This window comes from Macrotis lagotis, chromosome 3, assembly GCF_037893015.1.
Source record: "Macrotis lagotis isolate mMagLag1 chromosome 3, bilby.v1.9.chrom.fasta, whole genome shotgun sequence".
Lineage (NCBI taxonomy): Eukaryota > Metazoa > Chordata > Mammalia > Peramelemorphia > Peramelidae > Macrotis > Macrotis lagotis.
This window is the reverse complement of record NC_133660.1, coordinates 286,574,430-286,599,993: the sequence shown is the minus strand read 5'-3', so window position 1 is coordinate 286,599,993 and position 25,564 is coordinate 286,574,430. Positions and strand designations below refer to the sequence as shown.

The window sequence follows — 25,564 nt, the reverse complement described above, 5'->3', positions numbered from 1 at the left end:
TCTGTGCCTCAGTTTCCCCATCTACGAAATGGGGACATTTGGATTTGGGTGACTTCAGAGGTCTCTTCCAGTTCTCAAGCTATGATCCCAATCCTGACTGATATTTATGAGCAGTACGGTGCTGGGCAAATCACTCCCCCTCTCTAGGCCTCAATTCATTCATTTATAAAAATGGTGGACTCGATATTTCTAAAGACCTTTCCAGCTCTTAATCTGCTAATCTTCCAAGGATTAGGCAGAAAAGACAATGTGGAAGGTTGCCAGATGCTGCCTGCCAGGCAGGTCTGACTCTGATCCAGCCAGTTATTTTTTTTTCCTTCTCTCCACCCAGGATGCATTCCTTGCCTTCCACCAGGACCTGCATTTTGTGAGGAAGTTCATGAAGCCCCTGCTGATTGGGGAGCTGGCCCCTGGGGAACCCAGCCAAGACCGGGGCAAGAATGTGAGTCTGGGGCACTGTTCAGAGGGCCAGGGACTGGCATCCACCAAGGGCCCTGCCTTTTTGAGGCAGGATTCAAACAGACTTGTGCCTATCCTCTAGGACCTCACATTCTTGAGGTTTTCCATAGGTATCGAGGACAATGAAGAGGATTCCTGTTTCATAGAAATGATTTTGGATGCAGTACCTCACCTTCCTTTTAGAAGCCCTTCTCTTTTTCCTCCTATCACTCATTTATGGACATAGCCATCCTTGCAAGCCTTCCTTAGAAATCTAGTAAAAAAAACCGAATTTGAGTATTTTAAGTAGGGGGAGAGAGAGACAGACAGACAGACAGACAGAGAGGAGAAGAGAAAAGAAAAAAAGAAAAAAGATAGTGATGTGATCCTTGGCTGATCCCTCAACTGCTTCCATGACCAAAGTAACTTTCTAAAATTAAGTTGTACAACACTCCTCGCTAGTTGTTGCCTACACCGGTGAAGCAACAGGTTTTTCTCCATCCCCTTGCTCAGCTCACTCAGTGATCACATTGAGCTTGGAATCCACTAAAATCTCTATATCTTTTTGCATACAAACTCTTGTCTAGTTACACTAGCTTTCTTACCTTCTGTTGTTAATTATCCGTTTTACATGTCTTCCAGGCTTACAAGGATGGTTCACAATAAAGGAAGAAATTGCATTATTACTTATTTTTAAAATAAAAACATCCCAAACCATATGATTATCTCAAGAGATGGAAAATAAAAAGCCTTGGACGAGGCAGAATAATCATTTTGCTAAAACCTTATAAAGCATTGGGATAGAGGAACCTCTTTAATACCATGAACAAGTATTTGTCTAAAGCCGAAAGCTAGCAGCATATACATGGAGAACACTAGAAGCTTTCCCACTAAGCAGAGGAGTAAAACAAGTATGCCCCCTTCTGCTCTTATTAATTGACATGTTCTAGAAATGACAGTGATAGTTAAAAGGAGAAAGAAATTATAGCATAAACTCAGATGAAGAGGAGACAAACACTACCAATCTGCTGATAACTTGGTGGTTTACAAAATTATTTTATTATACCTATATCCCGGACATGGCTTACAGAATGTCTAGTGCTTTTCTCTCCCTGATGAGGCTATCTACTGATGGCCTAGAGATTGACACTCAGATTATCCCTTTCAACATATGAAAGCTTATTCCTTTGATTGGGAGCAGTGAGTTGCTTGGGGTCAGTCAGGTTCCCTTGTCGTGTGGGATTACCAGGTGGCTGATACCCTTCCTTGGCTCTGGCCTCTCAGCCCCAGATTACAGAAGACTTCCGAGCCTTGAGGAAGACTGCAGAGGACATGAAGCTCTTTGAGACCAACCACCTGTTCTTCCTCCTGCTCCTGGCCCACATCATCGTCATGGAGAGCATTGCCTGGTTCACTGTTTTCTACTTTGGCACTGGCTGGATCTCGACCATCTTGACAGCCTTCATCCTAGCAACCTCTCAGGTGAGAAATGGGGGACTCAGAAGATAGAATGTCAGAAGAGGGAAGGACCCAAGAGGAGAGATCTTAGAATTTAGATTGTTGAAGCTGGGGGAGATCCTAGAGGAAAGAACTGGGAATATATAACAGACTGTCTAACCTGGGGGGAGGGGACCCTTGGGGAGGGAATTTCAAACATAGAACATAAAATGTCAGAGCTAGCAGGAACTTTAGAACATGGAATGTCAGCAATAGGAGAGACCCTAGGGGAGAGAGCTTAGAACATAGAAATAGAGTGTCTGGGCTGGGAGGAACCTTCCTTCATTTTACAGATGAGCAGAGAAAGGGGAAGTGTTCACCCCAGGATACATGTTGAGTTTGAGACAAAGTGGAATTCCTGGGCTCTTAATCCTTTGGTCTTTCCTTCTGCATCCTGTCACTGCCAGGGTGTACCCACACCCTTCTTCATTTTGGACTCCCCTTTGGTTCATGTGGGCTGGGTCTCACAGATGTAGTCTGGGGGCTCACTAAGTATCTTTTTCTGACCCACTTAGGCCCAGGCTGGATGGCTCCAACATGACTATGGCCACCTCTCAGTTTACAAGAAATCCTCATGGAACCACTTTGTCCACAAATTCGTGATTGGTCACCTCAAAGTAAGTCATTTCAGCCCAAAACAGGTTCAATGCCACCTCATTTTCCTTTATAGGAGATTTTCTAGCTTCCAAGTATTTGCACAGGCTTTGCCCCCTGCCAAGTATGCAGTCCTTCCTCATCTATTCTCAGAAGCCTTCTCTTCAAGACCCAGCTCAGGTGCTGCTCACCTGGTTTCTCCCAGATGAAAGCATCCTCTGCCTCCTCAGATTTTTCTAGAATGTTCTGGATAGATCTCTCTTCATTCCCATCACCCTCTACTAGGATCATTCTAATTTCTGTTCTTTTGTATCAATCATTCTTGATTTCCTTTGTCATCAAATGGGAAGGTCGGCTTGGGATGCCTCTCAGCTCTTTGGCTATGAGCTAAATTCACTCATCTTGGTAAAGAACGAGTTATAGGAAGACATGCTGATGGGTCATGGGGGGGCATCTAGATTGATTTGAGTTTCATCTTTAAAAGGAGACAGGGTAACCCTGAGACTCCCATAGATGATTGACACTCTAGAATGCCCAGGGGCTCAGTACCTTGGGGTGGAGAGAAGAACTACAGTGGAGGGGGCAGAGCATCTGACTTTGAAAGGCAAGTCTTTCATTGTTGGTTGAATGACCTTAAGTGAGTCACTGCACAGAGCAGCCAGGAGAGGCCTCAGGACCAAGGGTCCCCCAAAGAATCTCTCTGACCACACACCTAGTAGGTAACTGGTTAATCTCTTGAGTCCCTCCATTGTGGAGGATGATATCCACAAGTCCTGAAGCAACTGTCATAATCAGGGCATGGTTTCTTCCATGAGCTGAAATTTGACTCTTTGGATTTTTTTTTGGCAAGGCAAATGGGGTTAAGTGACTTGCCCAAGGTCACACAGCTAAGTAATTATTAAGTGTCTGGGTCTAGATTTGAACTCTGGTCCTCCTGAATCCAGGGCTGGTGCTCTATCCACTGCACCACCTAGCCACCCCAAATCTGACTCTTTGGAAATTCTGTTTGAGGGCAGCAGATGCAGCTAGGTAGAGTACTGGCCTTGGAGTCAAGAGGAACAGAGTTCAAATCCAGCCTCAGTTACTTACTAGTTGGGCAAATCATTTAACCATGGTTGCCATAAAAAAAAATAAGTAAAAAGAGCCACTGACAAGCTGAAAAGTCAAGCCTGGAGTCAGGAAAACTCTTCTCCCTGAGTTCAAATATCTGGCCTTAAACACTTACTGTGTGACCCTGGTCAAGTCACTTCACCTTGTTTGCTTCAGTTTTCTCATCTGTTAAATGAACTGGAGAAGAAACGGCAAAACCATTCCAGTATCCTTGCTAAGAAAACACCAAATGAGTTCACAAAGAGTCAGACATGACCAAAACGCCTGAATGACAACAACAAATTTTGTTCTGTTGTTCCTGGTACTGCCCTCTAGGACCAAGAAGAACAAATCTGATCCCTCTTGCCATACTGTTTCTCCTGAGGCAGGCTCACTATCTCCAATTCCTCTGGGCAATCCTCAGGGCTCTTCCTCATCCAGATCTTCCTCCTCTGGGAGGTTTTCCAGCTTGTCAGTGGCTCTTTTTATTTTTTTGATGGCAATCACTGTTAAATGATTTCCCAACTAGTAAGTATCTGAGGCTGGATTTGAACTCTAGTCCTCTTGACTCCAGGCCCAGTTCTCTACCTAGCTTCCCTGTCAGTGACCCTCTTTACTGGCAGCCCCATAGTTGAACACAAGACTTTGGTCTTCCTCTCTCTAGGCCTCATTTTGCTCATCTCTACAATGGGCAGATTGAGTCTGAGAAGGGAGTTCTTCACTTTGGGAGTCCATGAATGTATTTTAAAAATTCTGATAACTGTATTTTAGTATAATTCGTTTCCTTGGAATTACTCAGTATTTTGTGTATTTAAAAACATTCTTTAAAAATAAAATAAACCAGGGACCCTGAAAAGGGTTCTTGGGTTACTTTACCCAAGGAATCCATGACACAAGATAAATTAAGAATCCTAACTTACCCCCTTGCCTTGTAAAATTAAAAAAAAAAGCATAACAAACAAACAAACAAAAAAATCCCTACTCAGTAGGTGGTACTGAAACTGAAGTCAAGATCTGACTTTAAATCAGCCCTCAACTGGTTACTAGCTAAGTGACTCTGGGCAAGTCACCGAACTTCTTTCAGACTCAGTTTCCTCATCTGTAAAAGGAAGGTAATGACAGTAGCTCCCTCCTAGGGTTGCTAATAAGACCATGGAGGTGACATTGGCAAAGTATATGGCTAACCTTGCTGGCATTATTCACCCCCCAGGGCCTCAGTTTCCTCATCTGCTCAAGCCAAGAGGTTAACCTCTCTCCTTATCTTCCCATGCCTCAGTTTGCCCCCTGACCCAGGCTCCTATGAGCCTGCCCTCTGATGCCATCACTGGCCCAGCTCCCCCCATAGAACTTGCTGCCTCTGACTCGTGGGCCCTGGGTTATTTCCCTTCCCTGGGCCCTCCCCAACAAGTTGACTTGTCTCTCTCTTGGCTTGAACAGAGTTGAGGAACCTTTCCATGGCCAGCTTGGCCTGCAACTGGCCCACTTCTGGCCCAGGCTGTGGGATAGGGCTCCTTGGCCTGCTAGCCCAGGCCCAGGGGAGTTCCAACTTCATAGCCAGAGGCCTCACCGAAGCTCCTATGAGGGTCTGGTTTTTTGCCAGGTTTGGGGGGCCTTGAGTCACACAGGGAGCTCTTTGTGTCCTTTCTAATAAAAACTCTCTTGAATGCTGAAAAGCAACATTCCCCTCCTAACCATCCTTAGCTTGCAGGCCTTACAAGGATGGTCTGTGTGGCCCTGCTTGGCCCCGGTCCAGAGGAAGGGATGCCCCCAGGGCTGCCCAGAGTGGAGGTGGCCCCTGACCCCAGCTCTAGGGGGATGGGGCCAAGATCCAGTAAGACCAGGCCAGAACTTTGCTTCAACTATTCACCTATATCACTTGCTTTTGTAGGCTGAATTGGAGGGAGGAGGAGAAACAGCCACTAAGTTAGGGGCCCCAGTTTCCCTCCTCAGTTGTTTCTCACACTCTCATTGAAATCAGTCATTCATTTTCTCAATAAGCATTTGCTGATCACCACCAGTGTACCAGACATTGCCAGGAGCTGGGAATTCAAAGGCAAAAACAGAATTGCCACTGCCCTCTTGTATCCCTTGGGTTGGAGGTGGGGGGATCTGTGTCGGTAAATAGAAAGTCATCTCAGGGAGCATTAGATGAGCTACAGTAGGAGGGCTTTTTCTTAAAGGAGGCAGCTTTGAATGAAGGAAACTCAGAATTATAAGAGGCGTGAGGAGGAAGGGAGCCAGTTCCGGGGCAATACAAAGTCACCAAGGTAGGAGATGGAACATCATGTTCCCAGAATCAGCTCCCAGGCCAGTTTGGCTGAAACTTCCAGGGTGTGAAGGGGAAACTGGTGTGTTGTAAATGAGGAAGGGAGGCTGGCATGGGATAGGCAAGGGGCTCTTGTTTTTTCCTATTTGTTTTTGAATTCCTTTATTTATCTTAAACTTTTCTAAATTTTGAGTTCCAAATTTCCTCTCTTCCCTGAGAAGGGTAACATATCAGTTAATATATGTGAAATCATCTTTTCATATAGCTATAGATAACTTTGACTTCTTCTGAAATCTTTCTGTTCATAGCTTTTCACCATTCATCAATTGGGGGAATGGTTCTTATTTTTATAAATTTGATTCAGTTCTCTTTGAGAAATGAGACGTTGCTATAAATTTTCAGGTAATAATTCGTAGACTATACTTTTTTTTTTAACAAAATATAGCTTCCCTTATACCATTTAATTAGCCATATTTTTAAAAAGTGAGAAAATTATATTTCATTTTGCACTTAATTCATCAGATCTCTCTCTGGAGGTGGATAGTGGGTTTATCATCACTTTATTATCTTTTGAAATTGCCTTGGATCATTATTGATTGGAGAAGTCAGTATTTTCACAATTGATCATCATTATAATATTGTCATTACTGTACACAATGATATCCGGGTTCTACCCATTTAACTTTGCATCAGTTCATATCAGTCTTGTCACACTTTTCTAAAGGCACCCCTTCATCATTTCTTAGAACCCAGGTAAGTTTTCCATCGAAATGATCTATCAAGGGGTGGCTAGGTGGTGCAGTGGATAGAGCACTGGCCTTGGAGTCAGGAGTACCTGAGTTCAAATCCAGCCTCAGACACTTAATGATTACCTAGTCATGTGGCCTTGGGCAAGCCACTTAACCCCATTGCCTTGAAAAATCTAATTATCCCATTTAATAATAATCCTATTAATTTATTTATCCCCTTTATTATCCCCTTAATTCCAATTATTAATAAGGTCTATTTTTGCTTTTTCTTTGTCTGAGATGATAGTTACCCCTACCTTTTTTGGTTCAGTTGAAGCAGAATAAATTCTGCTCCTTTATTTTAATTCTTTCTTTCTATTTCAAATATATCTCTTTTTTAAAAAAAAAATTTATTTAATAAGGCAATGGGGTTAAGTGAATTGCCCAAGATTACATAGCTAGACAATTTAATAATATCTGAAGCTGAATTTGAACTCAGGTCCTCCTGACTCGAGGATCAATATTCTATCCACTACACCACCCAGCTGCCCCATCACCAAATGTATCTCTTGTAGGGCTGGCTAGGTGGCGCAGTGGATAGAGCTATGGGAATCTGCCTTTCATGGAAACTAATAAGTTGAAATGAGCTCCATACAGAATGAATTGGAAATAATTAAAGGAGAAAGGGACTAGAGTTAGGAGGGTTTGGGGAAGGCTTCTTGTGAGGTAGAGCTGATGAGGAGCAGCATTCCAGGCATGGGAGGGTTAGGCTCACCATAGGGAGCCAAGGGAGGCTCTTGAGCAGAGCAGTGACATAACCTGGGCTTGTGGCTCTTTGGTTGCTTCTACAAGTGGCTCCATGGGCAACCATTTCCTGCGCTCCCCAGAACCTGTCAACATGGACATCTCAATCAAGTCGGGGAGCTTTTGCCAGATTATATCTTAGACAAGAACTGTGGGCCAGCCAATGAAAATGATCATTGGCTGGACCAAGTATTGGGAAACCTTCTTGGCCCAAGCCAGGCCTTTGGCAAATCTGCCATCTGAGACCAAATCTCAGTATCTCAGGGAGAGAAGCCAACTGAAGACTGATTAATTGGGCAAGAAGGAACACTCCACTCCAAAGCTTAAACCCCAAGCTTGTCCTGCATCCCTTGAGAGAGTTGCAGCAAAGAGATCAAAATCCTAGGCAGAGACAATTCCAGAGAAGGCTCCCGGGTATAATAACAACAACAGTGCCACCATTTAAGTTGATCTCAGTTCAGGTAAGAAGCCTTGGGCAACTGGATCAGAAGTAGAACGAGTGGCTGATGGGTGAATTGGGGATCACTGAACATTTTCTCCTAGAGCCTTGGAAGGCTTGGGCTGGAATTTGCCTTGGCTGCTGACCTAGCAGTGTGATCCTAGTCAGTTAATTCACTTTGATTCTCTAGTTTAGTCTCTGTAAAATTAGAGAGTTTGTTTAGACAAACTTGGTGGTCTCTTCTTGGTGTTTTGTGACCTTTCAAAGATTTAGAACTGGAAAGCACTTTATAAATTATCTGATCTAAGGGGTATCTAGGTGGTGCAGTGGATAGAGCACCAGCCCTGGAGTCAGGAGTACCTGGGTTCAAATCCGACCTCAGACACTTAATAATTACCTAGCTGTGTGACCTTGGGCAAGCCACTTAACCCCATTGCCTTATTAAAAAAACCTAAAATAAACCCAAATTATCTGGTCTATAAAATCTAATCCATCTTTTTTTGACAAAAAAAGGAAACTGAGGGCTGGAGGAAACAAATAGCTTTTTTTTTTTTTTTTTTTTTAGTTTTTGCAAGGCAAATGGGGTTAAGTGGCTTGCCCAAGGCCCCACAGCTAGGTAATTATTAAGTGTCTGAGACTGGATTTGAACCCAGGTACTCCTGACTCCAAGGCCGGTGCTTTATCCACTATGCCACCTAGCCACCCACAAAACAAATAGCTTATTGCAGGTCAACACAGTTCCCCTATTTTCTAAATGAGGGACTTCCCTTTCCACTTAATTAAAACTACTTTTTTTTAAGTTGATGTCTTTTGTTTTTTATATATGATTTCTGGAAATACCTCTCTTCCCTCTCAGCCATTTCTCTCCTCAGATTTAACCCTCCCTTGTAGCAAAGAAAAAGTATTTAAGCAAAAACAGGTGATAACAGTAACTGAAGCTGATAGTGTATTCACCATTTAGTCCCAGTAGCCTCCACCTCTCTTACTTCTAACTGGAGAGGTATGCTTCATTATCTGTAACTGGTTTCTTGGTTGCTCAGTTTGACTTTCATAGTGAGTCATCTTTTAAGGAAATTCTTATGGACCTGGTATATAGTGGGTTCTCTTTAGTTCTCTCTGCACCAGGTTGCCCCTACCCCCTTTTTCCACAGATCTTAGCTGTCTTTACCCCTATTTCTTGAGTTCTCCTGTTACCTATGCTCAGGATGGGTGGCCTGTTTCCTGGAATTCCAGCTCCCACCCTCAAGCCCATTAGTTTCTCTTTTCCCCTCCAGGGAGCCTCGGCCAACTGGTGGAATCATCGACACTTCCAGCATCATGCCAAGCCCAATATCTTTCAGAAGGACCCTGATGTGAACATGCTCCATGTCTTTGTCCTGGGCGAGTGGCAGCCAGTAGAGGTAAGAGGAGCAGGAGGGAGAGAGCCCCTCTGAAGGCTGAGGTAGTATAAGAGGATGGCACAGAAATGGGGCCTCCAGGGAAGAACCAACTTCACTCCCAGCCTCACTCCCTCTTCATACCTTGAGACGTCTCTGACCGTGAAAATCAGAAAGACTTGAGTTCAGATCTCACTCTTGACCCCTAGCTCTGTGATCCTTTGCGTGTCTCAGTTTTCTCATCTGTGAAATGTATGGAGTTAGGCTAAATGGTCGCTAATGAACCTTCTCACTCTAAATCTGTGACCTCAGGTCTTTCCTTGGAAGGTTCTGTCCACCATATACAGAGGTGTTCCTCAGTTTCTAGGGAAGCACAGGTCTCCTCTGTAGAAAGACTTCAGAAGTCATCCTGTCTAACCCCTCCCTGAATAAGGTCATCATCTCCAACATGGTGACAAGTGGTCATCCCCATCTGCTTAAAGGCTGCCAGGGAGGGAGAGATACCCTGTTGTGAGGCAGGCCCTTTCTTTTGGGGAGAGATCTCATGGTCAGGAGATGTTTTCCAGCATCCAGCCCAAACGTGCCATTGACTTTCCTCCATGGCCAAGTCAAGTCAGGAGTTTTAGCTGGGACCTGGAGGAATCCCAGAGGCCCAGGGGATGAGGAGGAGAGCATTTCAGGCAGGGAACTGCTCAGAATTGGGAGACAGAGTCTTGTGTGAGGCACAGCCAGGAGATCATTGTCACTGGATCATAGAGTTCTTGGGCTGAGTGGGAAAGAGGTGTAAGAAACTTGGAAAGGGAGGAAGGAGTGGGTTCAGCTCTGGGTCAGACAGAACAAGTATAATCCCTTTGCTACAAAGCAATGGGCCTGCTAGATGGGAATCTGCCTTTCTGCCCCAGTCTAGTTTTCCTACCCCCACCCTCTGTCAATCAGAATTTGGACTTACAGTACGTACATATGTAGGGAGGAGCCCTGCCAGCAGATTAAGTCTGAGTTCCTGCCCTCAGGGCTAGGAGGCTTACCCTGGAAGAAACTGAGCTCCACAGTGTGCAATCTTGGAGAAGGCACTTACTTTCCTGGATCTTGGGTTTCCTCATGTGTAGAAAAGAGAAGATTGGAGCAGATATTTATAAAGGACCTTCCAGCACTCAGTCTGATCTGATGGCTTGGGGTCAAAACCTGCCTCTGCTGTATGGCCTTTCCTGGGCTTCAGTTTCCTCTTCATAAAATGAAAGGAAGGGTTGGCCTTGATGGCCTCTGAGGTCCTCCCAGCACCAGGCCTGTGATCCTAAGAACTGGTATTGTGGGGAAAGAACAAACCCTTCCAGAAGGCAGAGAAGAAAACATGATCACAACTGTCTCTCTCTGTCCCCTTCCTCTTTGTCTCTGTCACTCTGTGTCTATGTCTCTCTGTCTCTCTCTGTTTCTCTGTCTGTCTCTGTCTCTGTCTCTCTCTCCTACCCATCCCCTGTCTTTCCTCTGACTCATATATATGTCTCTCAGTTTCTTTCTACTCTTACATTCTCTCTCTCTCTCTTTCTCTCTCTCTTCCCCAAAGGACATTGGATTTGGAATTATAAAGATTAAGATTGAATCAATTCTTAACCTCCAGTGAATAGACAAGTCACCTGCCTTCTCTGGGCCTCAGTTTCCCCCCTCTGTAAATTGAAGAGACTGGACTCAGTCACCTCAGAGGTCCCCCTAGGAGCTGAATCTGAGGGAGATGGAGGCAGGCAGGCTTCCAGACCCCCTTGTCCTGAACAGGCTTATCTAGAATACCGGGGTTTTGAATTATAATCAGTTGCCATTAGCAACAAGATTATTTCTAGCTTGGCCACCGTGGACAATTTCATGGAAATCCTCTTTTCAGAAACAAAAGCCTTCCTGTTTCAGTCCCAGGGTGGGAGGAGCCTCTGTCTGAGCAGGACTGTGTTGTCCCCCTACCCTCTGTCGATCTATCCCTCACCCACTGCCCACAATGAAGGCAGTGCCTACTATACGCAGGTATTCATTTATTCATCAATTGAATAAATATTTATTAAGCATCTGCTCTCATTCAGTTCCCAGCTGGCAGAGCCAGGGAGTTGAGGCCCCTTCTTTTATGGGGCTCTGCCTAGGCAGAGGGATTATGGTCCCCCAGGGAAAGAGAAAAGTCCCAGTTGGGCTTAAGAGAAGCCATTGAGAGCTAGAAGGGCTGGTAGAGGCCCCTGTCCTTTTGTAGCCACTGGCTACTTGAGTTGTGAGGAATCATCATTCAGACTTGAGAAAGCATGGGTGGAAATAAAGCAAAAATTTATTGAAAAGGTTACAAGACATAGGAAGGGCTAGGGAGGGAGGGAGACAGAGACAGACAGAGAGAGAGAGAGAGAAGAATAGCTAAGCAGTGTTGGCTGGGCCATGGTCAGAGAAGACTGCCAGCCTGAGCTGGACTCAAGCTCAGGTTTTTATATCTTGCCTCTCTCATCCAGATTCATTAAACAATGAATCAATGGTACATTAAGAATGGGGAGGGTCTCCACCCAAGATTATAATTGTTTCTGTTACAATCATAATTCTCTACTTCAAGTCAATTTATATCTCCACCCAAATTCTTTCTGTTACACTCACAATTCTCTTCATCTTTCCCCTGCATGACTTTCACAGGCCCTTAGAGCAGTTCTCCCAGGGTCACACAGCCCCTAAATCTCTGAGGCAGGCATTACCCTAAGGCTTAGTACTGGAGAAATTGGGCAGCATTGGCCTTGGGATGGGTAGGAATTGAGGGAGGAAGGGTGGGTGGACAGGTGGTCCTAGTGTACTCGGCATGAATGGAGGAAGATGAAATTGGAACCAGGTAATGAAAGATCTTGAATGCCAGACTAGAGAATATGCACTTTCCCTAGCCAAGGCAGGGAGAGGGAGGTGGATTGATAAGAGCTATGAGGAATGTTGAATTTCCTCCTCCTGGAAGGGGCCTCTGGGACTATCTAGTCTATAACCTCTTCTTTTTAACAGATAAGACTCAGTTAGTAAAGCATTTGCCCAGGTGATAGTGTGGGGAGTGTCTGCTCAATTGGATCCTTTTGACTTGAAAGTATCACCAGAGAGAGGTAGTGGGGCATGTGGAAAGACTGAGGATTTGATGAACCTCAGTTTCCTCTTCTGTAAAATGAGAATTCTGGCCTTAATCTAAATCTCTGATTCTGGTCCCCCCCCCCCCCCCCCCCCCCCCCGCCAACAGCACTTTCTCCCCTCTCTGGTAGACTATGAAATCCTGATGCCAGTGTTGGAATTTAGGACCAATGTGTCATACTGCCTGGCCTTGGACAGAGTTGGGAGGGGTAAGGGGGCAGTAGAAATCACCCTAGATTTGGAATCAGTAGGGGTCCTAATTCAATTGTTTACTCAGTGTGAGCTTAGCCCCTCTCTGTGACCCAGCTTTCCTCCCTGTAAGATGAGAAGGTTGCCCTCCGAGATTTTTTGACATCTTGTGATTAGGCCCATGCCTAAAGAATGTTAAATTTGGGGATGCTGAAAGACATATAGGGGGGCAGGCATTTATTCCAGTCTGTTTGAGCTGGTCCTGCTGGTGTGGTACCAGGGGAAGGAGACAGACTTGGGGGAAAGTGTGGAGATGGGAGTATGGACAGGGCTTGGAAGGTCAATGTGGAAGGATGACAGAGAGTTATGAGATCATGATTCAGAGCCTGAAGTCTTGAGAAGGCTCCTCAGAGACTATCCCCTAGACTGCCCCCCCCCATTCATTTTGCAGAATTGGAGATTAAATGATTTAGCTTGTATTGTCTCATAGCTGGGAAATAACACCACTCAGCTTCAAGTCCCACTTTCAAGACCTTCCCCCATGGTGTCATCTTTCCTTCTCTGCCTCAGTGACATCTTTTTCCAAAGGTACACCCCACCCCTTCCCATTGGCCTCCTTGGAAGCATGCCACAGGTCAGAGTTGGGCACCTGAGGGTTCTTAGTTACTCACCTAAAATAACTTATCACAGACAACTAAGAGAAGATAAGTTAGGAAGGAATTTTCCCCTAGGGAGAAAAAGATCTTATCTCTTTGGAGAGGAACAAGCTGGCAGAGAATATCATTATGCAGATGAAGGGGAAGCATTTGTGCTGTTAGCTGATAAAGAATTGGGCTGGTATGATCAGCCTTGGCCAGGCTGATCCCTTGACACCTGAGCAAAATGCAATCCTGCCCAGTAAGGGAAGGCTGCCTCAGTTTCCCTTTCTTCCCTTGCTATTTGGAAACCCATCCTTCAAGGCTTCCCTTGAGTCCTAGCCTCCATAAATCTGGGTACTGACCCCCCCCCTCCCCGATTTATTCTCCTCTTTATCAAACTGTCCTGATCATTATGAGATATAAAAGAAATGCTAAAGGTAGTCCTTGCTTCAAGCAGCAACCCCACTCCCATTGGACAGCCAGACAGTTCTGCACATCCAAGATCAATTTTTCAGAACCAATGGCAGCTCGTCTTAAAGGCTTGGGGTTCCTGGAAAGGCCTCTTTCATTAGGTGGAATCTGAACAGCCTTGGAGGAAACCAGGAGGTACAGGCAAGGAAGGAAGAATAAGCATTCCAGGGTTGGAGGGCAGCCAGTGCAGACATGGAGCTGGGAGATGTCCTCTTGGAGTGAAGAGACTTTGCATGAGTCTGAGCTTCCAGGACCACATTCCCTATGACAGCGTCTTGCCCCTCATATTCTCCAGTCTGGGAGGCAGAGGATCCATAGTTAGAGACGCCATTGAGAGTTGGCTGGCCACTGGTCCATCATGTTGCTCGGCCTGCCCAGGACTTTCAGCCCTATCAGTGCTTTCTCATCTCAGAGCTGAATGAGTCCCCAGGAATCCTGGCTAGAGTCAGTGTTTAGCCAAGGCTCCTGTCCCCAATCCCACTTTGACCTTTGCCAGTCCTTGGCAGGGAGGTCTCCTCCTCTTGTGGCTTTTGATTCCAAAGCACCAAGGCCTTTCCACCTGTGCCCTCCTTTGTATCTTTGTCCAGAAAGCCAGCCAGATCAGTTATGCACATCTGAACCAGAGCCATCAAGGTTGGCCCTGGGACTTGACGCAATACAGCCCATCGATAACAAAGGCAGGAAATGGGGTATTCCCACATGGGTGGGTTTGTTCCCCATGGACATCCTTGCCTAAGGGTCTCCTCCCTGCTAGATATATGGAGAGACTCTTAGTCAAATATATCACATGGGCAAGTTGACTGCCATTGTCCATCTGGCTTCCTGCCCTTACTGCAGAGACTGTTTTATCCAGCCACTGTCCTACTAAAGCAAATAAATAACCTTAGGGACTAGCGAGGTTGAATATGGTATCTGTTGCATTAGTAGGGACTTAATAAAGGTTTTTTGACTTACTATCTGCCATACCAGGCTCTCATGAATGAGCTCAGGTGAGTTCTAATCCTCAATCGTGACCTTCTGCAATTGATTGCTTATACCACATGTAGATCTTTACATTTATCTTCATTAAATGTCATCTTGGGAAATTGGGCCCCTCTTTTTTTTTTTTTTTTTTTTTTTTTTTTTTTTAGGTTTTTGCAAGGCAAATGGGGTTAAGTGGCTTGCCCAAGGCCACACAGCTAGGTAATTATTAAGTGTCTGAGACCGGATTTGAACCCAGGTACTCCTGACTCCAAGGCCGGTGCTTTATCCACTACGCCACCTAGCCGCCCCCCTCTTTCTAACCTAGTGGGATCACTTGGGATTCCTTTCACTTGTTGTTTATATCCACCTCTCCTGCTTGGGTTGGTGTCACAGAACAACAAAACAAAACCCCAGAGTCTTCCCAGCCTGTCAGCCCCGGGGTTGGGTTCACCGGGTCAGGGTCAGAAGTCCAGATGGTTCTGAACAATTTTCCTTCTCTCCTCTAGTATGGCAAGAAGAAACTGAAATACCTGCCTTACAATCACCAACATCAGTACTTCTTTCTGAGTGAGTACAGTGATCAGCCCAGGGCTGCCCACCCTAACTCTGCCCCAGGCCCCAGACCCTCCTTAGTACCCCTAACAGAATAGCTTCTGCTCCTCCCCCATTTGTCATCAGTGGGCATCTCATTTCATAGGATTTCAGAGAAGAGCAAGAGTTCATTGAATATTAGAACTGGGTATAATAGTAGTAGTAATAACAACCATAAATCCCATCTAATCATTATTTCATATTATTGTAATGATTATGATTAACAGATTTCATCTAAAAATAAGAATATATACTAATGATTAATATATTTTTATGATAATTATAATTACTTTGATAACTGGAGATCTCTCTAATAATAACAGATTCCTTTAATGATTATTTTATATAATAATGAATATAATTAATACTAAGATATCCATATAATCATATTGATACAATAATAATAAATATTACAATCTAATCATAGGAGCTCCCATCTAATAATAAATATTTAAGATATAATACACTAATCATTATATAATACACTAACCATTCCCACATTGATATTAATCATTGGAATTTCCACCTATAACTTATAACACCTGGCATTTATATGGAGCTTTAAAATCTTAATATGCTGCTCATCATCCCAGCCTATGAACTACCTCATTTTCCAGATGAGAAAACTGAGTCACACAGAGTTCAATGACTTGCCAGTGGCCCCATTTTCAATACACTTCCCACAAAACCATGCTGCCTGCTCACTCCTCTTACAAATGAGGAAACGGAGACCCATGGTGTGGGGCCAAACTGTGGCCAGGCTCCAGTTCTCTCACCTGGACCCCTGCTTGGTCCTCTTCACTATGCTGCCTCTCCAGATCCCCTCTGCATTATAGAAAAATGGCCATGGTCACTGAGTCAACCCCAGTCCTCTCCCTGTAGCCTCTGCATATTCACAGAAGGGGCTGGGGGCTGGAAAGGTGAGCATTGAAGGACCAAGCCTCCTGCCATCCCATCCTCCCTTTCCCTCTATGTCCCAAGACCTCCAGCCCCTTCTAAACTTCTCTCTCTCTCTCCTCTCCTCATAGTTGGGCCACCATTGCTCATCCCGATGTACTTCCAGTTTCAGATTATCATGACCATGATTGTGCGAAAAGATTGGGTGGTGAGTCCCATGTCCCCAGGTCCTGAAGGGTTGGGCTGGGAGGGTGCACCTGATGCCAAGCCTAGCGGAAGCCCTAACATGACGGGCAGAGTCAACTGCTATCCTTTGGGCTTTTAGACTCAGATTTGGAAATGGAAGGTAGTCAGCAAGTTTAAATCCTCTATTCAGGAAACTGATTCCCCAGGGAGAACAAGATTGTTGCCCAAATTCACTTGAATGGTTAGGGTCCGAGTTAGATTTCGAACCTAGGCCTTTGCCTCTGGAACTGTTGTAAATTCCCAAGGGAACCCATTTCTCTTTGGGCCCATTTTTGTTCTGTCCTATAATCAGTCCCCTTTGTGATACTACTTTGTGGGGGCCAGGGTGGGGTCACATAGAGCTGGAGAGCTGACCTTAAGGGTCCCTCTGGGTTCTGTCATTCTGTAATTTTGGGAGAACACCAGACAGGGAAACATAGGATGAATTCTCCCACGGCTGCCCACTCTCTGTATGACTCTGGGCAAGTCCCTTATCTTATCTTTTGGAACCTCAGTGTCCTTATCTGTAAAATGGGGGAGGGGAGACTTGGAGCAGGTGGTCCCTCTAAGAGCCTTTCCAAAATTGAATCTGGAAAAAAATGGACAGATTTGGCATCGGATCTGTGGCATCCTCCTTGGACTTTTATCTGGTTATAGGTTTTCTTATCTATCAAATGGACTATAGTAGAGCTTATGGGCTGAACCTAGGTCCTTCCTGGCTTCTGTGTGTATATGGGGCTGGTACTTAGGGGGCAACCAGGGTTTATTTTCCTTTTGTCTTAGACTATGTAACAATAAAAAGGATAATGATAATAACTAAATTTTAGAGAGCATTTTAAGGTTTGCAAAGCACTTTATTCTCTATCTTGATGCTCACAGCAGGCCTATGAGGTGGTTGTGGGCAATATTCCCATTTTGCAAATGAGGAAGTTGAGGTAGAGAGAGGTGAAATGGCTGGGAAGTAGACCCTGAAGGGCAGGTTGACCTTGGTTTGATCTTGCTGTGTGATCCCGAACAAACTCCTTAACCTCTCTCTACCCCAGATGACGCAAAATGACCGGAAGGAGATGACCTGCTTCGGTAGAGAGTATTCTACACTGGGGAAATCCCAAGTCCAGGCTCTGGGTCCACCCTGCCCCCTTCAAGTCCCAGACCATTCAGACTTGGCTGTGTGGCCACTGTTGAGTATGTTCAGGGCTGTCTGCCCTCACCCTGGTGCAGGGAGTCTCAGTGTCCTTTGGGGAACTGACCCCAGGGACATCCTATAGTTCAGATCAGTGTGGTGATCTTTGGAGCCAGCAGAGGATGCATTTGGTCAGATGCCCAGGGGCCTCTAGATTCGTCCTCCAGGCTCATCCAATGGGCAGCAAACTGTCCTCAGGGTCAGAAGGCCTTCAGTTTGAGCGTGTCCTCCGACATGCCCAGCCACATGACTGTGAGAATCACCTTGCCTATACCCCCCCCTTCTCTGTGGGACATATCCAATGTGTACTTTGGCTCTGGGTCTTAGAGAGACAATATGGGGTCAGAGCCAGTGGGCTGGCTTTGGCAGCTATCCCCTGCTTGGTCTTCAGTGATGTGGGAACTGCTCTTCAGAGGTGGTGGCACCTCGTGGCATTTTCAAGCTACCCCTCTGCATTATTGGAGCAGGTCTCCTCACCTGGGTGTTCCCTTGACCAATGAAATGAAGGGGAGGAGGCCCCAAGGTCAAGACCACATGGCTTAATTGAAGCCATTCCAATGGACGGGAAGCAGGACACCCAAGAAGAAGAGGGAACATGGAGCCCCTCTACACTTCCAGCGTCAATGTTCAGGGAATATGGAGAGGGTAGTTTCCCTATCATGGGAAGAGGAGTGTCCATCAGAGCATTCGGGAACTTGGCTTGTTGTTTTCTCCTTTTTCCTCTGCCTCATGGAATACCTCTATGAAAACCCAATGAGCCTGGTGTACACTGACACTTGGGTCATGTCTGAACACCCATTTTTTTTCACATCCCGCCTTTGTGGAGCTTCCTGAAAAAGGCAGGACAAGAGGAAGGAGCATTGATTTTGAAACAAAGGGCATGGGTTCAAATCCTGTTTTTGCCACTGACTGATTCTTGGCTTTAGTCTCCCTCTGACCCTTTGAGGGTCCTCCTGGCTGCAGACTTTGATTCTCGGGGCAGAGAAAAGTGTTGAGAGATGGGGACAGGCCAGGTCTCTACTCTTGTGGATAGATAGGATAAAGTATATGAAATGTGGCTGGGTTCAGGTCCTTATTTCCGATGCTCAGTTAGTGGTGGGAGATTACGTACATCTCCCTTCCTTGACCTCCTCTCTTCATTGGTAAAAGGGATGCCATGATGGCTGTGGTACCACCTTGTAGGGTTGTTTAGCTAATAAGATGATGTCCCTTAGTGCTTTCTGCTCGACCATCATCTATATATAAAATGGGTGCTATGATGGCCATGGCACCACTTCTAGGTTGTTTAGCCTCTAAAGAGATGATGTCTTCAACTGTAAAATGGGACATCATGCTGGCCATGGTTATGTAGTCTCTAAGGAGATGATGTCTCTTAGTGCTCCAGGTCTGACCTCCATTTCTTCATCTGTAAAATGGGCACCATGCTGGCCATGGTACCACCTCATGGTTGTTTAGCCTCTATTGAGGTGGTGTCTCTTAGCTTCCTGTCCAGTCCATGGATCTGCGTGGTCCAGGTATTGAGCCATGTGAGGCCTGGGGTCTTACCTCTTGTCTCTCTCCCTAGGACTTGGCCTGGGCCATCAGTTATTACACCCGATTCTTCTTCACTTACATTCCTTTCTATGGAGTCCTGGGATCACTCTGCTTCCTCAACTTTATCAGGTAGCCAAACTGTATTGATTCAGTCTTGGGGACAAGGAGCAAAGGTTATCTTGACGTTGAGGTCCCCCGTCCCAAAGGATTACCTCTGTAAAGACCCCAGTGTCTTACAGGGGAACTCAGGAGTCCCCGCTCCTTTGCTTTCTAAGGGAAAGAAGACTCCCTTAGCACCACAGGCCCTTGCCCTAATAGTGTGCAGGGAGTTCAGGCCAATGTCCAGGTAACATGTCCAGATTAAGAAGTCCCAGACCTTGGCCTCTCAGCCTTGCAGATCCTCCTGACAATGTAGACCATGTCCAGATGCCAACTACCTGCTTGTAGACATGCCAACTTTGGACATTGAGTCATGGTGGGGAACGTCTACTGACCTAGACTCCCTCGAGTCCTCTCCCACCTGCAGGTCACCATTGCCCTTCCATAGATCTTCTGGCAGGAGGTGAGTAGCCCCAGGAAGCAGTGAAGGCACTCTCGTTGCCATGACTCAGCTCCCTCATACCCAGATTGTTAGGCCTTTAGACAGCCTAAGGGGACCCTGGGTGTATCTAGCGGGTAACTTAGTCGTCCTGGTCGTGATCTCTCCCCAGGTTCCTGGAGAGCCACTGGTTTGTGTGGGTCACGCAGATGAATCATATTCCTATGGACATCGATCGAGAGAAATACCAAGACTGGCTCAGTGGCCAGGTGAGTGCTGTAGCAGGGGTGAGGTGGGAAGCAGGTCAGGGGTTGTCCTCCCTTTCATCTGTTAGGGGATGCTGAGTACACAAGGAATGAGGGTTTTCTGGGCAAGGGTCAAGTCCTCTGGGCTTGAGGAAATCAATGGAGCCCCACCAGTGGGGGCTCCCATATGACATGTCAGTGAAGCAATAGGATCTGCGATCACGGTCCAGCTTCAGGAGAGAAAGGCCCCCAGGATGATGAGGAAGCTGGATGCAGGGCAGAATGGCTTAGAGGAAAAGAGCTGGGTGGGGCAGGAGGTAGATAATAATATCTGTTTATGAGGTGTATTGATAGATCATTTTTGAGGTGGATGATATTTACTGGGTAGATTATGAGGTAGATAATAATGATAATAATAATAGTAATAATAAATAATAAGGCTCTTGAAGTGCCGTCTTGGGGACAAGGGATTAGCCTTATTCTGCTTGGCCAGAGAAGGTAGGAGTAGATGTAATGATGGCACAAGTGCACACAAACAGATTCAGACTGGCCCAAGAGGAAACTTATTGAGCAGGCGGGCCCCCAAAAGATTTCCTTCCAGAAATAATGAGTTCCCTGTCCCAGGGGGTCTTCAAGCAGTAATTGGATGACAGTTGGAGAGGATCCATTTTGGGTCCCTTCCAGCTTTGCTTTGAGTGATTTGGGGGCTGGGGTTGCGGGGATGGATGGAGGTGGGGGATTCCCCCAGAGGTGCTGGCCACCTTCTCGGCTCTGACCCTTCTTCTTCCTGTCAGCTATCAGCTACTTGCAACGTAGAACAGTCCTTCTTCAATGACTGGTTCAGTGGCCACCTCAACTTCCAGATTGAGCACCAGTGAGTCCAAGGGCAGGTGGGGGAGGGGATGGTACCTGGGGGAGGGACCAGGAGAGGGCTCCTGGAGGGAGTGATGTTTGATCTGAGGCTTAAAGGAAGCCTGATTTTCTAAGAGGAGGAAGAAGATTGTTCCAAGTATGGCGACCCAGTCAGTGCATAGGCTCTTGGTCTGTGGCCTGACCCACAGGGGATGCTTCCCAACTACTGACTGAAGGACATTAAGAACCTCCCCCACTCACACACATGCCACATACATCTGATGTATCAGCCTTGGGCCCTATCATGGACATAAGGCAGCTGGGGCATAGAGGACGGAGAACCAGTCTTGGAGTCAAAAAGGCCTGGGTTTGAATCTTGCCCCTGTGAAATCCTGGGTCAGGATCTTCACTGCTCAAGGGAGGGCAGTCCCCTTGCTGGGACTTCCTTTCCAGCCAGGGGCTCCACTGAGCAGTCAGTGGGGAAGCAGAAGATGCAGTTGAAGGAAGGGGTGGATCCAGATGGTCTCCCTCTAGGCCTTGTTCAAGTCCTCTCTTCCTGCCTCTTCCCCAGTCTTTTCCCCACCATGCCGCGTCACAATTACCACAAGATTGCCCCTCTGGTCAAGTCTCTGTGTGAGAAGCATGGCATCCTTTACCAAGAGAAGACCCTCATGAGAGCCCTCCTGGACATTGTGGAGTAAGGAATGGCGGGTAATTGGGCCTGGGGCTCAGCTCTGGCGGAGGTGGGACTGCCCAGGGAGTGGGTTTGACTGGCACACAGCCTCTCCATCACGGTCTCCTGGGTTCATGTTCAGAACCTAAGGGTCATGAGATGGAGCTTCTATCTATAAATGAAGAAGCAACTATAAAGCCCTGGATTCGAATCCAGATTCTTCACTAGATTATTTCAGTGAAGTCCCAACATTTTCTAGATGGGAATAGTGAGGCCCATCAAGGGGAACGAAAGGATCACACAGCTCATCAGTCACCAGAGCTAGAACTCAAAGCCAGAGCCTGAGATTCCAGTCCAGGGCACACCCCACCCTGGCAAATGCCACATGTATAAAATGAATGGGATGGATGTGGCTGCCGGGATGTAAGCCTAGACTTATTTGACCTGGAATCGAATCCCACATCTGATGTTTATTCATTGGCCATATACACACACACACACACACACACACACACACACACACACACATATATATATTTATATTTATATATATACATATATATATTTATATTTATATGTATAGATAGCCTATATTTTCCCCCCCTCTCCTTGAGCCTCAGTTTCCCCATCTATCACACTAGATCCCTTTTAAAGTTCCTTAGATTGGTGACCCTAAGGGCCTCTTCTTCCTCTCCACAGGTCCTTGAAGAAATCAGGAGACCTCTGGCTGGATGCTTACCTCCACAAATGAAGCCCCCTAGGGATCTTGGGGAAGGGGAGCAGGGCCTGAGCTTCACGGATGGGTTCCGGTAACCCACACTCCTTCTGGAGGGCTTAGGGCCATTTCAGAAAACCCTGCAACAGCCCCTTTGACACCTCCTTCCTGTCTGCCTCCTCTCCTTCCTCCTGTCTCTGTCTCTTTCTCCCTTTCCCCCCTCTTCATTTTCTCCCTTTTTTCTTTCTTCCTCTCTCTGTCTCTGCGTCTCTGTCTCTGTCTCTGCCTCTCTCTCTCTCTCTCTCTCTCTCTCTCTCTCTCTCTCTCTCTCTCTCTCTCTCTCTCTCTCTCTCTCTCCACAGCACAATTCCCTTCTCCAGTTTCCTGGAATCTGGCAGTGGCTGATGTGTCTCGGTTCTCAGGGGGTGGGGGTGTGGTGGTCAGGAGACGCCATGGGCCCTTTTGGCTGGTGGAGTCCCTAGGAGCCGAGCCACGTTGGGTCTCCCCCCTCTTCACATGCCAAGCCTGGCTTTTGTTTCTGGCCTTCCCATGGCAGGCTGCCCTCCTCCTTCACCCTGCCCTGGCTCCCACCTCTCTGAGCCGAGTGGTCTCCGGTCACCAGGCCGCCCTCGAGGCCTCTGCCTCGCCTCTGGGTCTCTGCCGTGTCTCCAGCCCTCCAACCTGCTCTTTGGGGTCTGCCTTGCCAGGCTCATCCCTCTGCCCCATTCACCATTTTACACACCTGAGAAGTTAATTTGTCCTGAAATGTGGTTTGTTCTTGGGACCCAAGCCTTGGAGAGCCTCCCTCAGAGGACCAGCCTGGTGTGGCAGGAAGACCACCCGATGCCATGTCAGGAGACCTGCCTTCAAATCCTAGCTCAGTGACCTTTGTGACCTTGAGAAAGCTCTTTACGTTTCATTTTCTTCTGTCAAATGAAGAGATTGGGCTGGATGGAGCCCCAAGGTTCCCTCTGTGAACCCTCTGAACTTGTGACCAACTCAGCCTGGCCTCCCATTAGAAACGCCTGCTGCCCCTTTCCTCCTGAGAGTATCACTAGCTGTCTCCTCCCGATAGAGCTGGTCCAAAAGTCTAAACTCTCCCGACTTCCCACCCTGTATCCCCCACCCCAGGTCATCAGGCCCTAGGACTTGCCTTTGGAGATTATCCTGGGGGCCAGAGAATGCCCAGAATCTAATGGACAGCTGAGGTAGCTGTTCAGCCGCCCCCTGCCCCCACCTCTGAAGGTCCCTGGAGGCTCTCCTACCTCCACACCAGTGTCCCAACCCTGAAGTGAGGATTCCCCTGCCCCCACTCTCATGCCTGCCTGTAGGAACAGATTTAGAAAGAGAACAAGGGGGGGGAGACCTTACTGAGAGTCCAAGCTCAGCTTTTACAGGTGGGGAAACTGAGGCTCAGAAAGACTTGCCTGAGATCACACAGGTCATGAAGAGTGCAGCAGGGTTATCTGACCCCAAATCCATTGCTATTTCAACTCAACCAAGCTGCCTTTGGAGGAACAACCTTTGGCCTCAAGCTGCTTCTCTCAGTCACGTATCACAGTGGCCTTAAGATTTGGGGAGGAAATTCTCCACGCTCTCCTTTTTTGACCCAGATGCTGGGAGGGGCTACTTTATAGGGGGGGAGTCCAGAGTGCAAACAATCCCTCTGATCCCGTACTGGGGGAGGAGGTAGTGGTTAGAGTCTCCCTTTGCCCATCCTTGGATATCTAGGGTCATGTATAGACTTTGCCCCCATCACAGGCCTCAGTTTCCCCTCTGTTAAATGAAGGGATTGGACTGGATTTCTCATGTCCAGTATCCAGGCTCTCCCTTTTCTACAAGCACCAGCGTGATCTATCAATCGTTGTCCCCCCCAACCTTGGCGTGTCTGTCCTTTCCAGTTCACAACTGAGGAAGAGCCCCGTCACCATCATCTTGGTCCTAGGAGAAATCTTGTTATATTTGGTGTTAAACTGGGTGGCTCAAAGAAGCCTCAGGAAAGGGCACCTTTGATCCTGGGACCAGTAGTGGGTCTCAGAGGGAAGATAAAGGTTTGGGAGGTAGAGATGGATGGTTTCTAGCTGTAGTCTTTGAGGAAGTCCCTCAAAGGGTAAAAAGCGACTATTGAGATGGAGAGAGCACCTCAGGGGAGCAACCAACCCTTACCCTATTAAAAAGCTTCAGGAGAGAAGGGAGATGAGACTGAGGGGTTCCCAGTTCTTCCCCTCCTTGCACTGAACAGGATTTTATCCATCCTGTGGCAGATGTCCCCTCTGCTTTAGAAATGTCCAATTCCATTTGCTACCCCTAGAGCAGGATGTGTGAGACCCACAAACCTATCTACTGGGGTGCTTTGACTTCCCCCTTAGTTATCTGAACAGATGGAGGGAAAGAAGTAGATTTAAGCTGGTCACATCCCTGTGACACCCCCCCCCCAATTCTAGAGGTGTGGTATGATGCTTAGAAGTATTCGCCCTCCGTAGCATTCCCTTTAGAAGTCTTAACTGGATTAGAATGTATGCTGTTGTCAATAGAGGGATCTTTGGGTCTCCCAGAAAAATCCTCCAGGGCTGCCTTATTCCAGGCCCTCTGTCCCCGCCACCCCCTGCCAATGACGCAGCCTGCTGGGGGGTGGGGGCAGGCTGGTTGGACATGGTAACGTGGAAGTGAGGCCTGAGTCTGACTGGTCAGAGGTGGGTCATCTGATTACAGGAGAGACCTCAGTGACCTGGACGTTTAGAAGATGAGGGGACAGACCCAGAGAAGTGATTGGGAAGGAGAAAGTGAGGAAAGGAGTTTGTGTTGGAGGAGGACAGGTCTGAGAAGGGGAGGGAAGGAGAAAGGACAAAGAAACTGATGGTCCAACAGGAGCCCAGGGCGATGGAAGGGAGAAGGGCCTGCCATCTCTGCCCTCCGAGGCTATGACTGTAACCTACTAACAAATTGGTTCTTCCTGTGGAAATGAAGTTTTTAGGTCCATGGGGTCACAGCCTGGGGTCGGGGGTGTCCGGCTGACCTGGGGGGGGCGAAGGGTGGGAGCTCACTCCTGTCTCCTAGCCAGTCTACTGGGGGCCCTTCCTGCCCGGTGGTAGTTGTAAACTGAATGTTCCTTACGTGTAAAGGGACCTTTCCTGCCCCCCATCCTTGGGCCACTTGCCCCCTTTGCCTCCATGGAGGCGAAATTCTTCGGGAACAAGCAGTTTTTATGGCTTTCCACTCCCCTCCTCCATGTTTTGGAACTGAATAAAAGGCCCGTTTTGTTCTAGTGTTCTTGTTACTCAATAAAAATCGACCTTTTGTGTTAAACCCAGGTCTGGTGGTGGTATGTAACCTCTGGGAAGTAGGCCACGCCTGAGCCACGGCCTGGGGGTGCTCCAAGCCCACAAGAGGGAGGGCAGAGTGGCCTGAAATGACCTGGCTCGGGTGGGAGGTGGTGGTCGGCCGGGGGCTCCCTCAGGGATGCCCTGGGCGCCTCGTCCCTGGCTTGGGAAGCAGAGATGGGCCAG

General features: G+C 47.2%; 1 protein-coding gene across 1 annotated transcript in view; it reads left to right on the top strand.

The window, feature by feature from the left end:
* Positions 1–25,364, top strand: part of FADS2 (fatty acid desaturase 2) — a 36,137-nt gene extending 10,773 nt beyond the window's left edge. Inside the window, exons 2-12 of the mRNA XM_074231320.1 lie at positions 332–442; positions 1,723–1,920; positions 2,451–2,552; positions 9,130–9,255; positions 15,113–15,173; positions 16,226–16,302; positions 19,067–19,164; positions 19,746–19,842; positions 20,613–20,692; positions 21,242–21,367; positions 22,043–25,364. Of these exons, the coding sequence (XP_074087421.1) occupies positions 332–442; positions 1,723–1,920; positions 2,451–2,552; positions 9,130–9,255; positions 15,113–15,173; positions 16,226–16,302; positions 19,067–19,164; positions 19,746–19,842; positions 20,613–20,692; positions 21,242–21,367; positions 22,043–22,094 (1,128 nt within the window). The 3' untranslated portion in view covers positions 22,095–25,364. The remainder of the gene's footprint in view (positions 1–331; positions 443–1,722; positions 1,921–2,450; positions 2,553–9,129; positions 9,256–15,112; positions 15,174–16,225; positions 16,303–19,066; positions 19,165–19,745; positions 19,843–20,612; positions 20,693–21,241; positions 21,368–22,042) is intronic.
* Positions 25,365–25,564: the final 200 nt, after the last annotated feature.